General features: G+C 41.0%; 2 protein-coding genes across 2 annotated transcripts; both read right to left on the bottom strand.

The window, feature by feature from the left end:
- Positions 1–1,892: 1,892 nt before the first annotated feature.
- Positions 1,893–4,866, bottom strand: zgc:92907 (uncharacterized protein LOC436733 homolog). The gene is made up of 4 exons (XM_056440143.1): positions 4,704–4,866; positions 2,923–3,085; positions 2,245–2,383; positions 1,893–2,162 (listed from the first exon to the last, which is right to left on the bottom strand). Exons 1-4 carry the CDS (start codon positions 4,782–4,784, stop codon positions 2,051–2,053), a joined length of 495 nt encoding a protein of 164 aa, XP_056296118.1. The 5' UTR covers positions 4,785–4,866; the 3' UTR covers positions 1,893–2,050.
- Positions 4,867–8,410: 3,544 nt separating this feature from the next.
- Positions 8,411–12,255, bottom strand: rap2c (RAP2C, member of RAS oncogene family). Its single transcript, XM_056439848.1, has 3 exons — positions 11,316–12,255; positions 10,193–10,478; positions 8,411–9,618 (listed from the first exon to the last, which is right to left on the bottom strand). The coding sequence occupies exons 1-2, from the start codon at positions 11,586–11,588 to the stop codon at positions 10,200–10,202; spliced, it is 552 nt and encodes a 183-aa protein (XP_056295823.1). The 5' UTR covers positions 11,589–12,255; the 3' UTR covers positions 8,411–9,618; positions 10,193–10,199.
- Positions 12,256–13,101: the final 846 nt, after the last annotated feature.

The raw sequence follows: 13,101 nt of genomic DNA, 5'->3' as shown, positions 1-13,101 counted from the left end.
CTTTATTGCAACTTCCCTAAAGCTCCAAACAGTACAAACTTGAGTAAAAACAAAGCTGACAGAGGAGCTCTGGGGAAAACAAGTCACACTGCCCTAGATTGTGCATCCCAATTAGATTAACATGCAGTTTGCACAAACATGTGAATCGTATGCAGTGGCGAGCAGAACCGGTCTAAACCACTCAGCGACAGTTCCAATTGTTTCAGGGGAAAACACCAAACAAACATCTGCAATGTGGGAGTAGCCTACTAGATTAAAAAAACATATTTTAGGGCTGCAGCCAATGACTATTTTTATTATTGAAAGTGTCCTAAAAGCGCAAGTGACGTCTTCAAATTACGTCTTTCAGCCGAAAACCCCCCAAAAGATATATAAAATGTTTCAACGGTAAAGACACAAAATTGAATCTTTAAATTTGAGAAGCTGAAAAATAGTTTTTAATTTACTCTCTCGATTGACTAAACGTTTTAAATCTACAATATTCAATTGAGATACAGACTAAAAAAAACTCGAAAGTGTGGAATGAGGCAGAACTGTGAATCTCAGAAGAGATTAACCAAATGTCACGATGTTAGTGTCAAATAAATTTGACTCGAACCAATGCATTTGTTTCAGTCCGACCAGAGCCGTGAAACAAATTATAATGCCATTTCATAATCAGTAATAAAATCAAGTTTTCAAGGTAGATTTACCATGTAACTTTTGAAATGCAATGTTTCATGTGGAACCTGAGAGTATCATCATCAAACGCTGGTGCAACCGGGCTAACTTGCTCTTCCAGCAACATGAACAGGTCGTTATCAGGTAAACCAATCTTCTGCCTCAGTAGCAGAACGTGAACAACATTTTTTCCAGCTTTTAAAGATTGTCCAGAGTTTGAGGAGCCAAACTAAGCTGTGTGATGCCTTTCACCCATCATTTCCTGTTTCACAAAACCTCTCCTGGTGAAGAAACTGTAACTAAAGAAATTCTGAATCAGCATGTTTCCTAAATCTTTCAATTAAAATACCATTCCCAGACTGTTTATGTACCTTTCTTACAGGTTAGGTGACATCTAACAGCCTCTCATAAACTGTTCACTGGAGCAGCTGGCATTCCTGCTTTTTAACAGATTTTTTCAACTTAAGAGAAAAAAGGTAGTAATGGCATATAACGAGGAATTCTACTGACATTAACAACATGACCAGGGACAACAACAAAAACAACCTTGAAAATTGCTTAGTTAAAAAACAGAAGCAACTAAAAAGCCACCAATTGTCTGCATGTGTTCTTGCCAGTTTGGACAGGAAGAAGTTGGAGTGTAGGTGCTGGGAGGTTTCACCCTGGAGGCAAGAAGAGGTACAACCCTCCTCTGGGTGACCCGGCACATTAGTGTCTTGGTAAGGTAGAATACAGTCTTTTAAATATGTGGAAAAAATAAATCGATATGAATATATAAATACAGCCGTGTACACTGAGTGCAAGTTAAATTATTAATTTCATAAGAGACTGAACTGAAAGGTAGTGGGGAAGTACACAGTATATCATTGTAAAAGTCTCACATCCTCATTTAATGGAGCCCATAACTTGTTTCACCTCAAATTTGTAGTGAGCATTAAGCATAAGCTTCTCTCCAGATTTACAAATCATCATGGGTGAGGTCAAGACACACAGACCAAATACATTGAATGTATAACATTAAAGAAGTCCGACAACTCAAAATGTACAAACAGCTGACCAGGGGGAACACAGCTCTCTTTGTTACATCTCAAAAGGGCAGAGATGCCTTCAACTCTCTGAACTGTTGAGTATTATTCCCCTCAAACCCCTGGTCGTTTTGTTTTTCTTTGTAAAAAAACTTTAAACCAACAAAGTCTAGAATATATATACAAATAATTCCCGGGACAAATAAGGATTTTAAATAAGATATATATTAGTGTTGCATACAAAAATATTTCAGCTGTGCTCTGCAATCACAGTGAAGAAACTAGTATCATGACCTACTCAAACAGGATATTCTAAAGGTCATCACACTTCAGTTAAACAGAAAACAAGCAGTCAGATTAAAGTTTCACTGAACACCAAGGGCTTTGTCGAGGAAATTTGCAAACTTCTTGGGCTGTCCGGGCAAGAAGGGCTGAAGAACAGAGAGATCCATCGTCCTCAGGGTTTCTGTCAGGGTGCTGAGAGAATAAATAAATACATTTTAAAAAGCTTGTTACTTTTGTTTTGCTACGCAACCTCACAGGTACAAAGTGCACATACCTGCATGTGCAGTACAACAAGTGGGAGTCCATGTGCAGCTGTCTCGCCATCTCAAGTTGGTGGTTGTTCATCAGTTTGTCATTGACGACGACCAGCAGAGGTTTTCCTGCGCCAAGCGCCTCCAAACAGCTTCCTGCTCCTGAGGACGAAAACAAGATCAAATACTAGACGGTGTTCAAAATCTGTAGTAAACTGGGTCAAATTTTAAAAACCACACGATCCTTTAGTGCAAATGTTCCTCCTCGGGTAGGATTCTGCTTCATTCACAAACAAATAAGGTAATCTATGCCTCTGCTGCTAAAGGCGTTCAGCTAGTAGTTTGCTGGATGTCCTCCGAAGCCCTCAGGTTGAACCGGTCTGTTGCTGAGGTTCTGCTGTGGTAATCATCAGTTTTCTGTGTATTGTTTGCACACTGCTGACATACCTCTATTTGCTTTTGCTTTGAATTCTACAGAGTAATAAATGTCTTTTTGGCAGGAAATTGACTTTGGAAGCTACCTGTTCTGTCTGACCTTTTCAACAGTTATGATGTGCATTGTGTTTTTAAACTAAACCAAGCAGACAGTAGTTTTGCTCTTGAAGCAGCATAAGTGGAGCATGATGGAATAAGAGGAACTATTTATAAGAGGAGAACATGTCATGGTAGCAGGAAGTCAAGTTGTTTTTATATTTACTCACCTGCATGGCTGATGACGAGGTCAGCCTGCTTGATGTCCTCTGCTATAGAGTCTTTAAACCGATAAGCCTCCAGTCTGATGTGTGGACAGCTGTCAGCAGCTGGAAGAATAGATCCTCTTCCAGCCTGAAGAACCAAACGCTCATATCCACGAGCCTTTAGAACCTGAGGGGAGAAAAAAGAAATGTATTATAAAACTGGTCAAAAGTACACAATTTGCCCTTTAATGTTACCTCAGTTTACAAAGAACAAAAACCTGGATAATGGATTTTTTTAAACCACTGTGAAAATATCTAACAGCGTCTTTAAGTGTTCTGAAGTTTCCCCACTAACCATGAGAGCAGGTCTGAGTAAATTCTCTAAAATAATTTCCTTAGTACCAACTTCAAGAGCTGACAGCGTCACAATGTTGGTTTCATGTTTCGTATGTTGTATCTGTGATGATTAATACTTATTTGCCAAACCAGAATCAAGTACTGCTGTTCCAGGACAGATCCATTCATGTTATACATTACTCGTTTTACTACCTACTGTTTGCAAGATTAGCTGTGAAAAAGATAATTTTAATGCTTTTCTAGAATGAATGTCCTATATAATATACTCGATATCCAGTTAGTAGTATAGTACATTGGTAAAATGTATCTAACTACATAAACTCATTTACTGTATTTAAGTAAAAATGTGAGCTACTTGTACCTAACTTGAGTACATCGATGTTATGTTTTACGTGTAGATACATTTAAGAAGGAAGATATTGTACATTTTACTCGACTTGCTTTTCAGATTAAGATTTTACTTCAAATGACAACGTTGTATAAAATATGATGTATAAAATATGATGCCATATTATAGATTAAACTGCACAACAGAATATGAAGTAATTCAACATAGCTCTCCGCAGACAAGCAATAAGATACATTAAAAACCTGGTTATCATGAACATTAGAGATGCTCCGATCAGGTATTTTGGTGCCGATCACCGATCACTGAAATCAGTATCTGCCGATCCGATAATACCGATCATGGTGTCGATTGAAGCATTCTATTTATTGTGAAGCATTATTGCCTAGGACTATGAGGAAATACATATATAAAGCACCTCAAACATTAAAGAAATTACAGATATCTTTAAACATTTAGGACTTTTACTTTGAAAAATGTCCTAATTGATACATTAAAATTGATTGATTGCCAGTGATTGGGATTTCAGATATGTATGGTACACATCTGCATTATTCATTTCCTGGAACTCTTGGGGAAATCTATATACAGGACTTTTTTTAACATTACAAAGTCTGACTTATAAACTCATCCTTGGTCCAGTAAAAAAAAAAAGAATGTTAGCCAAATTCAAGCTAAATCTCAGAAATGATCTATACAGATAAAAAAATCAGTTTATTGTTTATTTTTATATATTAGTGTATGATTTGTCGACATCTTATTTTGAAAAACATGTTGTTTCACGTGGTTCTTTCAGCTAACTTTGCAAAACCGGATGTTGTCACTTGAATCCTTCCGCTAACTTTATCAAAAACCCTCGCGCGCTCCCGGTGCCATTCTGCATAATTGCTGTTCTACTTTGACTAAAAGGCTAAGACTCTGTACTTTTACTTTAGTAACATTTTAAATGCAGGACTTTCACCTGTAGATGAGTATTTCTATAGTACCACTGTGGTACTGGTACTTTTGAAGACTTCTTCCACCCCTTGGTATCAGTACGTTGTCGCAGTATTGCAGATTTGCAGCCACTTCAAGCTTACTAGAAATAACCAACTTCACTCACCTGAACGGTCTCCGGACACGTGATGCCTCCGATGAGGTCATCGAAGCTCGTAGTGCCGACAGTTACAAACACCGTCTTCATGACTGCTCGAATAGCACTGTTTCTCAGCAGCACTTAGATGCCTCCTCTCGCAGCAGCTCGTCCTCGGCCCACAGCCGTGGAACTGACAGCTACTTCCGCTTCAGGTCTGTGACGTCACAGTCATGACGGCGAAACAAACGAGGGATGCTGCCACCTCGAGGCCTGGAGCTGTAACCGCCTCATAAAGACACTGACGTGTGTGTGAGGCGGCAGAGTGGAAAAATACTAGCCTGAGGTTTCTGCTGTGTTCGGGACGTTTCTCTATGCCAATCTGTATCATCTGGTACAAAGGGCGGAGAACAGGTTGTCACATTAATGGTGTTATGTGTGCTTCTGTGTGCATGTGCTTCCCCTGTTGACACAGACGGAGCAGAAAGGCCACAGCAGGATGCAGGTTTCTGGAGGTGTGGATGTTTTTTTTAATGTGTGCTTTAAAACATTATAAAATAACTGATTATTATTCTGATTCACCGCTGTTACTACTGATGCCGAACCCTCTCTTTAATAGATGTCAAGCTCGATCATCCACGACTGCACTCTCTCTCTTGTTGAGCCAGAGAGGAGGGGCGAAGTTTGATTGCTGTGTTTACAAACAGCAACGGACAACGTGACTACATATCAGACCTTTAATCAAATGACCACAAACTGACACAAAGCAAACCCTGAGCCACATCATGTTCCAGTATATCAGAACAAGTTGGTCTGCAGTGTGAACTGTTCTTTACTGTAGTTGATGGTGGACGTTAAGGTGACACAATATTGATAATGCCAGTTAAAGCTGTTGGAAAAGTGTGTGCTTCAGGTGATAAACATGTGGGGGAAAAAGGAAAAACATTCAGGTGACTCTCCTGATCTGCAGATCCAGGATTCAGTCCACCGATCCATTTGTCACAGATCAATTTCCTGGGCTAGTGTGTCACTCCAGATGTCTAAATGGCAGTGAATTAATGCTCAAAGATAATTTATAAAAAGCAAACACAGCTGAAAGGTGAAGCATAAAACTCTGAGCAGCGTGTGATGTTAAGACTTCCTGTCACTGGAAGGCGTCGGTGTAAACCAGCAAACCTGCCAAAGGAGGTCCACCAAGGAATCAGTGACACCGACAGCTGGGCTCAAGGGAGCATCATCACTGCTGCTGATCACCTTACACGCCCTCAGGGATGAGCTGCCTCACCGGAACTTGGAAGTCAAAAGATTTGGAGTCCACCAAAGTATAAAAATAGGCTGAACTTGGTTGGATGAGAGTATTGTTAAAAAGTCTGGGCTACACAGCAAAAGAGCTTCTTCAGGTTATTATAGTGTGTACAATAAACACTTACAAAATAGCCTCACAATTTAGATTTAACTTATTGTTGCAGTTTTCATGAGTATTAATCTATATTACACTGCAACACATTTTTCAAACAAAATTAGCTCTCTTTGTCTTCAATTGTCTTATTTTGTTGATCATTTATGCTGCCATTGTCCTCTTTTAAGGACAATAGCGATCTGGACTGAGCTGTTTTCAAGCTACTTTTCAGATAAAGCTTTAATTAAAGAAAACCTGCCACTGTTAACTTACCAATACAATAAGCTCCACCATGGTCAGTTTCAACAAATCATTCTGCCGACACATTTTCACTAATAACCCAAATTAAATAATGAAAATCAAGCATTAATCACCAATAAATTAGGGAGTTGCATAACCAACACCTACTTCTGATACAAGCTTCTTCTACTAAAAATAATAGATTGAATACAGGGGTTTTGTTTGTCATGGAATATGTTTACATTGTGGTATTCAGTGGCGGTGCATCCAGAGGGCGCCGCCCCTCTTAAAATTTTGAGATGAAAAAAAGAAAAAAATATAATATATACTGTCAAAAAACATTATATACCAAATAATTTAAATAGCAAATATACCGTGTTGACGGGCTAAGTGTGTGTGGGAGACCGTAAGCCCCTGTCAACAACCAATTAAGTTAAATGTGACATAAATAATATATCACCATTCATCATCACTGAGAAGCTCCTCCCCATGTTCGGGGCTCCGGCCCAACGTGCGTGTGCTGCAGCGAGCAAACATTTCACGGTCGTTGCGGCAAGGACGGCTTCTCATTGGCGGATGAAACGTGAATCTTGGGGCGCAAAAATGTGCGCCCTGGCCAATCACATTGTTTCTTATTTCACGGGATTGGACTATTCGGCCAATCAGAGACCGGTATCGTTCCCTCAGCCAGAGAGCTCCACGGAGCTACGGGAGCAGGTTGCTAACCGGACTGGTTAGCTGGAGGCTCAGTGAGTAATGCGCTGTTTAGTTTCCCCTGTCTGTTGTTCCAAAGTCCTGGGACTGAAACTCTGGACTACAACGGGGTGAGGGATCTAAAGAGCTGCAGACAAGTGTAAAGCATGAATCTTGCCGCAGTTATCTAGCTAAGAGCATGAAGCTATCTAGCTAACAGCATGAAGCTAACCCTGTTTGCAGAGCAGCAGAAGGAGACCGAACTGGCATCGAAACACAACGAAGAAGTTCTGAAAAACAGACACATTCCCTCCAGAATAATGGAAACAGGCTGGTTACAGACATGATTGACTTTAACCAGAGAGTTATGGAGAAGTTTGACCACTTTAAAGAGAGGAGGCTACTTGTCTTTACAGTAGTGGCTCTACTCTGTCAAACACCCAATGTAACATGTGATCTCTTTCTGACTCTATTCTGCTCTGAACCTCTTTCATGTGAGGGTGAAACTCTTTTATTCTGTAAACCTCTGAAACCCAACCCAATGTTTCTTAAAGCTGCTCTGAACCTCTCATGCCCAAAGTTACAGTGTGTTGATAGTTGTTATTGGACAGTGTTGAGCACGCTGTGTTCTTGAAATAAAGCTTTGTTTTTTACAATATTCTACTCAAAACCTCTTTTCTTCTCATTGTTGAGTGCTATTTAAACCACTTGTGGATGTTCACACTTTCTGGTAAGCTGAACATGGACAGAGACGTGTTTACTGAGAGCTCAGCTGACAGCCCAGAGGCTCTGTGGGGCTTTCGTTTGTATAGATGTCTCTGCCTAGAACTCTCTTGTGGTGTGGGCAGAGATAAAACCAGCAGGAACCAGGACAAGGCAGTCAAAATGTCCCCACACCCGCCCCCTTCTTAAGGAGCTTGGAAGAGCTGTGGTGACCCTGCTGATTCAGAGACGTCACACAGCAGCTGCTGCCAGCTCGGTGAAAGATGCGCCACCTGACCACCGCAGAGCGAGGGGAACAAGAGCCAGCAGCCCTGCGCTCCACGGGACGTGGAAACTAGACCCACCCACACACACACACAGAGTGTAAAATGGACCAAAAAAAATGCTAAATATAAAATGTTGGAATGATTGAGAATTGTTTCATGAGAAAATTTGTTACAAAACATTTAAATTATTCTTTCACATCGGCTGTGCTATTGGCCCGTAAGAACCGGAGGAACAATTACACGATTTAATTATACATATGGGCTTGTCAATATTTTGTTAATAGAAGAAAGTAGTTGCACTTCTCCTGCACCAAGCATTATTTAGGTGCTCTGCCCAACAGGACATGCGAGTGTTGTAAGACGAAGTTGAAAATCCATCAAAGTCAACACCGTAACTCTGCCCAATGACAAACGCAGAAAGGCCAGCATGTTTATTACCAAATGACGACAGATTTGATCTTTGAGAAATTTAAAAAAAAAAGAAACATGACACCAGGGTGCAACAGAAGTTATTTAAGGCTCTGTTAAATCCTCAGCTTCAAAAACAAAACAATGTACCAGATATCCTGAAAAGTCACAAAAAGCAAAAACTAGTAGTTTAAAAGTTTAAAACTGGCTATCCATATTGTTAGTCTTTAATAAATATGTTACAATAAGAAAAAGAATACAAAGTTAAATCTGATTAACTGTGCCAGAACTTTTATAAAACCACATCGCTGCGAATAATTTGATGACAAGAAATTAGCATCTTCTGAATTTATAGCAACACACGTCATGTATTCAAACACTAATCTGCACTGTGAGCTTCCTTTGGTCGTTCCAAAATCATTCTCCCACAGACTCGTTGAGAAAACTGAAAATGGAAGACCTGCGTCCCCGTGATTCATGCCTTGTAGACAGTGAAATGGCTCCTCCTTATCACTTCAAGTTGATTTAGTAGAACATTTTTAATTTTGAGCATGCATGTTTTCAGATGGGTTTAGCTGCTTTAGGCTACTGCAATAATAAGAACGTAAATTCTTGATGTTAAAGGATTAATCCACTGAGTTGTACATCCCGTCTAATTTTCTTAAAAGCAAAAAAAACGCAGTCTACACGCTGCTGTAGTTCATGTCAGATTTTAAAAATAGAGCCAGCAGCATACCTGGGCAGCAAACTGATTGAAGTATGCAAGCCTAAAAGTAAAAATGTTTCAATATTATGAAATTCTTTGTCAAATTCCAAACTTGAGACACAATACAATTAATAATAAAGTATATCATAGTGATTAAAGCAGCTTTAAAAAGGAGGCTGCAACCTCACAAACACTCCTGCTTATTATTTGAGGGATACTTCCGACTAAAAGGAGAGAAAAAAAGACTGAAATTCACAGATGGCCATTCTCGCTCATTACAAGTCTGTCAGTCTGAATCCATCCTGGATGATCAAAAAGGCCGTTAAGGTTGCAGCAGAAACGTCTTCTAACAGTTATGATATCAAAAATAGGACAGACGTCTTTCCTGTCAGATGCTCTGTGATCGACAGTCAGAACAGAAACATTACCAGCTCCGGTAAGTTTCTGTCAGTTTGTCCCCAGGTTCATGGTACATCAAAATCCATGTGGTGATCCAGACAAATTAGGAATCTATATTAAAAAAAGAAGAGAAGAACGGAGAGAGAAAAGCAAAAACAGCAAATTAATACAACGCGTTTAAATGGAAACAACTGGCACTCTCAGTGTGCAGCTGTGTGTACAACACTGGCAACACCTCTCAGACTCCAGTGAACTTCCTGTTTTGGAGCATATTTTATTTTTCAGGATGTCACATTTTCCTCCTTGTCCGACTCGGCTGGCAGCACCGTCGGTTTCATTAGCCTGTAAGGCCCTGAGCTGCTCTTACAGTTGTGTTCTTCGTGCCACATACTTTCTGCAATTTTATGATAACAAGCTAAGTCAACAATTTGCACGGAGCAGCACCGCCCACTCGTCTTTCTCACTTCCAACGGGACCTCTCGTCTCTATCCCTCACACGACACTGCAACGCCTCAGTCATCCATTTGTCACATTTCTTCCAAGCTTGTGAACTATTTTACATTCCAGGGACATTTTATCACATTTGGAAAACTAGTGTGCCGCCAACTGTCCTCGTGAGCTCTTTGGGGCCACCCGTATACGAACGCAAGCATGCAATGAAGGCTGGGAATGGCGGTGCTCGTACCTCTTTCTCACTGGACCACACAGGCTGTGCAGCACTGTTCCTGCTTCTCCGGCAGCGTGGAATAATTCATCTGTCTGACGATCTCTGCGAACAGCTCGTCCACCATAGTCTTGCTCTTGGCTGAAGTTTCAATAAAAGGGCAGCCCCACTCTTGAGCCAGAGCTCGTCCATCTGAGCCAGCCACCTCACGCTCAGACTCCAGGTCGACTTTGTTCCCGACCAGGATCAACGGCACCTTCTCGAAGCGCTTCACTCGAACTATTTGGTCTCGCATTGGTCTGATGTCCTAAAAGATGAAACGGGAAAGCATAAGAGTGGCGTCTCAGGAAAACCGCAGTTTTTTGTAGTACACAGAGAGTGTGCTATTGATGTAAATACAAAACAATGCAAAAAATAAAACAAAAGACAATCACAGAATATGTAACTAAACGAGTATGTTGGGGAAACAGTCAAATGTTTTATAATTTAATAAACATTTCTCGTTAAGCTCAATTGGCAACATCTTTCCAGATTACATTATTTCCTGTTGGGAGAGAAGATGTGTATTATGTTTGTATACCACCTGCAAAAACTGGATACAATGAGAATTTGAACAACGTTATATAACTTACAATACAATTATTTTGTAAACTAGGACACAGCTTGGGCCTTTATCATGAAATGTTCCCATGTAAAACGTCATCACAAGTATCGCTCTCTATCAAACATTATGGTGTTATGCAAGTTCTTGAGGCACTTAAACCCGGTTTGGCTAAATTAAAAACGTGTGGCAACTACAAAGCAGTTTCCTTTTCCTGCACACATTCTAACTGGGAACCAGTTCTGCAGCTTGGTAGCTTAAAGAGGTTATCCAGTTAGACTGTTTCACAATAGATAACGTGACAATGTCATCTTTCTTGGCAGAAAAGTTTATATATTATATTTGCACAATGATTTCATGTCTATAAAGTTGCCGAAAACACTTCGATACATGGAGGGCATTTTACACAAATGAATGATGGTCTTTGCATAAAGTAACACCTGAATGCTGCAAGTCTCTACAATTAGCTCCAGTACGAGTCACATCCCGTTTTGAACTACCTCGCCAGAGCCAGTTTAAGGTGTGTGCAGTGACGTCAGGTACCTGGAATGACTGCTGGTTGACCAGGCTGTAGACCAGGATGAACCCCTGTCCGTTCTTAATGTACAGGTCCCTCATGGAGGCGAACTGCTCCGTCCCCGCCGTGTCGAGGATCTCCAGCACGGAGGGAGACGAGTCCACCTCGATCTCCTTTCGGTAAAAGTCCTCGATGGTCGGGTCGTATTTCTCGATGAAGGTGCCGGTGACAAACTGGACGGTCAGCGCGGATTTCCCGACCCCGCCGCTGCCGAGCACGACCACTTTGTACTCCTTCATCGGGGCGGGCTAACCTAGCAGCTAACTGAGCTCCACTGCTAAACTCGCCGCAAAAACATCGACCAGGCCCGTGAAAGAGCCGACAAGCTGGGGAACGTGGGGCGATGTCAAACAAGTCCTCTTCATTCACATAAACACAGCCGTGGCGCTCATACTCGTTGCCTTTCTCATGTCGCCTCGCTGGTTAACAAGTAAACGTTCACGTCCGTTTGACGCTAGCTCACGGGAACGCGAGCTCGCTGGCGGCTCAGCCCAGCGTCCCGCGGTCCCATGCTCGAGCCTCGAGACGTTACGTAGGACCGGGTACTCGTGAACCAGCGTGCCGTGTGGCTACAGGCGGCGCGTCACGGTGATACAAGTTACACGTTCCCTATAAACATCATAACAATTCCCGCACAGACACACCAGCCCGCCGGTGTCGCAAAACGCAGCGCTGGTTACGTCCGCCCGGGCCTTGTTCTGGTTCCGGCCCGGCGCCTCGGCACCAGGGCGTACTATTGACGGACACACCGCAGATTCGATGTTGTCGTCCAAGGGTCCATTGCCCACAGTCTGCTGCTACTCCAATGCACGTTTGACTCTAAGTGGGGAGATTTGATAACAGAAATGAAAGCTTTTTTTCCACCAACTGATTTCCTGAAGCTAACAGTCTGGTTTCCGCTAACGACAACCTGGTTTCCGGTGTGGCTGTTTTCAGAGTAAAAGCCTCGTCTCCACAGCAGTGAGCCCGAAATACTTTAACGAGCTTTCCTGGTTTTTGTGATCTAATGCTAAACATATTTTTATTTGTAAAATAATTATAGAAATATATATATATATAATTTATTATACTGTATATTTATATGCGTTTTAAGTCAGACGTTCACCACTGGACAATTTTTTTTGAAGAGTTGTCTTAGACAGAGGGTTAGTGGTTAAAATGCACACTACATAACTACAATGTCCCAAGAGTATAGGCTATAATGGCGGTGCAATACTCATTTTATAACTTCTAATATATTTTTATCTAACTACATTACTGTATGATAAATGTAAAATGTATTACTATTCCCAAACAGTCATTTCAACCTATACCTTGTTTATGGAAGCTTAAATGTTCAGTTAGTCAAGGTAGTGATTTAATTTGTACTCTAACACTAGCTGAAAATCATCTTTTGCTGTCCTCCAGTCTAATCTCTTCTCTTACCTTGCTGCAGTGATGTAGTGGTGTACAGGGTGTCAGTCAGCACACTGACATTATGGTTGAGTGTGATGTGGCAATTTTAAGTTTTATATGCTTCACGCTTTATACTTTATATTTCAGTTTTTTTTTAGCACATGGCGCTTTAAAATGTGCTTCTATAATGATTTTGTAAAAAACAAGTTGATTAATTAGTTCTGGTATTCAAAGTTGCAAACGCTGCGATCTCCGCTACGTAATGTCCTAGGTGTTGGCCTGCATCGTTTTCATAAGTAATCATCAAGACGCTCACATTATTTGCAGTTCTTTATAAAATATTTTGATATAATATAT

Source organism: Pseudoliparis swirei, chromosome 19, assembly GCF_029220125.1.
Source record: "Pseudoliparis swirei isolate HS2019 ecotype Mariana Trench chromosome 19, NWPU_hadal_v1, whole genome shotgun sequence".
Classification (NCBI taxonomy): domain Eukaryota; kingdom Metazoa; phylum Chordata; class Actinopteri; order Perciformes; family Liparidae; genus Pseudoliparis; species Pseudoliparis swirei.
This window is presented reverse-complemented; position numbering and strand designations above follow the sequence as displayed.

Coding starts and splice junctions, on each gene's coding strand:
- zgc:92907 (XM_056440143.1), bottom strand. CDS start 4,784: ATGAAGACGGTGTTTGTAACTGTCGGCACTACGAGCTTCGATGACCTC. Junction 3,086..4,703: donor CGTGTCCGGAGACCGTTCAG/GTGAGTGAAGTT, acceptor TTCTCCCCTCAG/GTTCTAAAGGCTCGTGGATA. Junction 2,163..2,244: donor TTGTTGTACTGCACATGCAG/GTATGTGCACTT, acceptor TTATTCTCTCAG/CACCCTGACAGAAACCCTGA.
- rap2c (XM_056439848.1), bottom strand. CDS start 11,588: ATGAAGGAGTACAAAGTGGTCGTGCTCGGCAGCGGCGGGGTCGGGAAA. Junction 10,479..11,315: donor TCAACCAGCAGTCATTCCAG/GTACCTGACGTC, acceptor TTCATCTTTTAG/GACATCAGACCAATGCGAGA.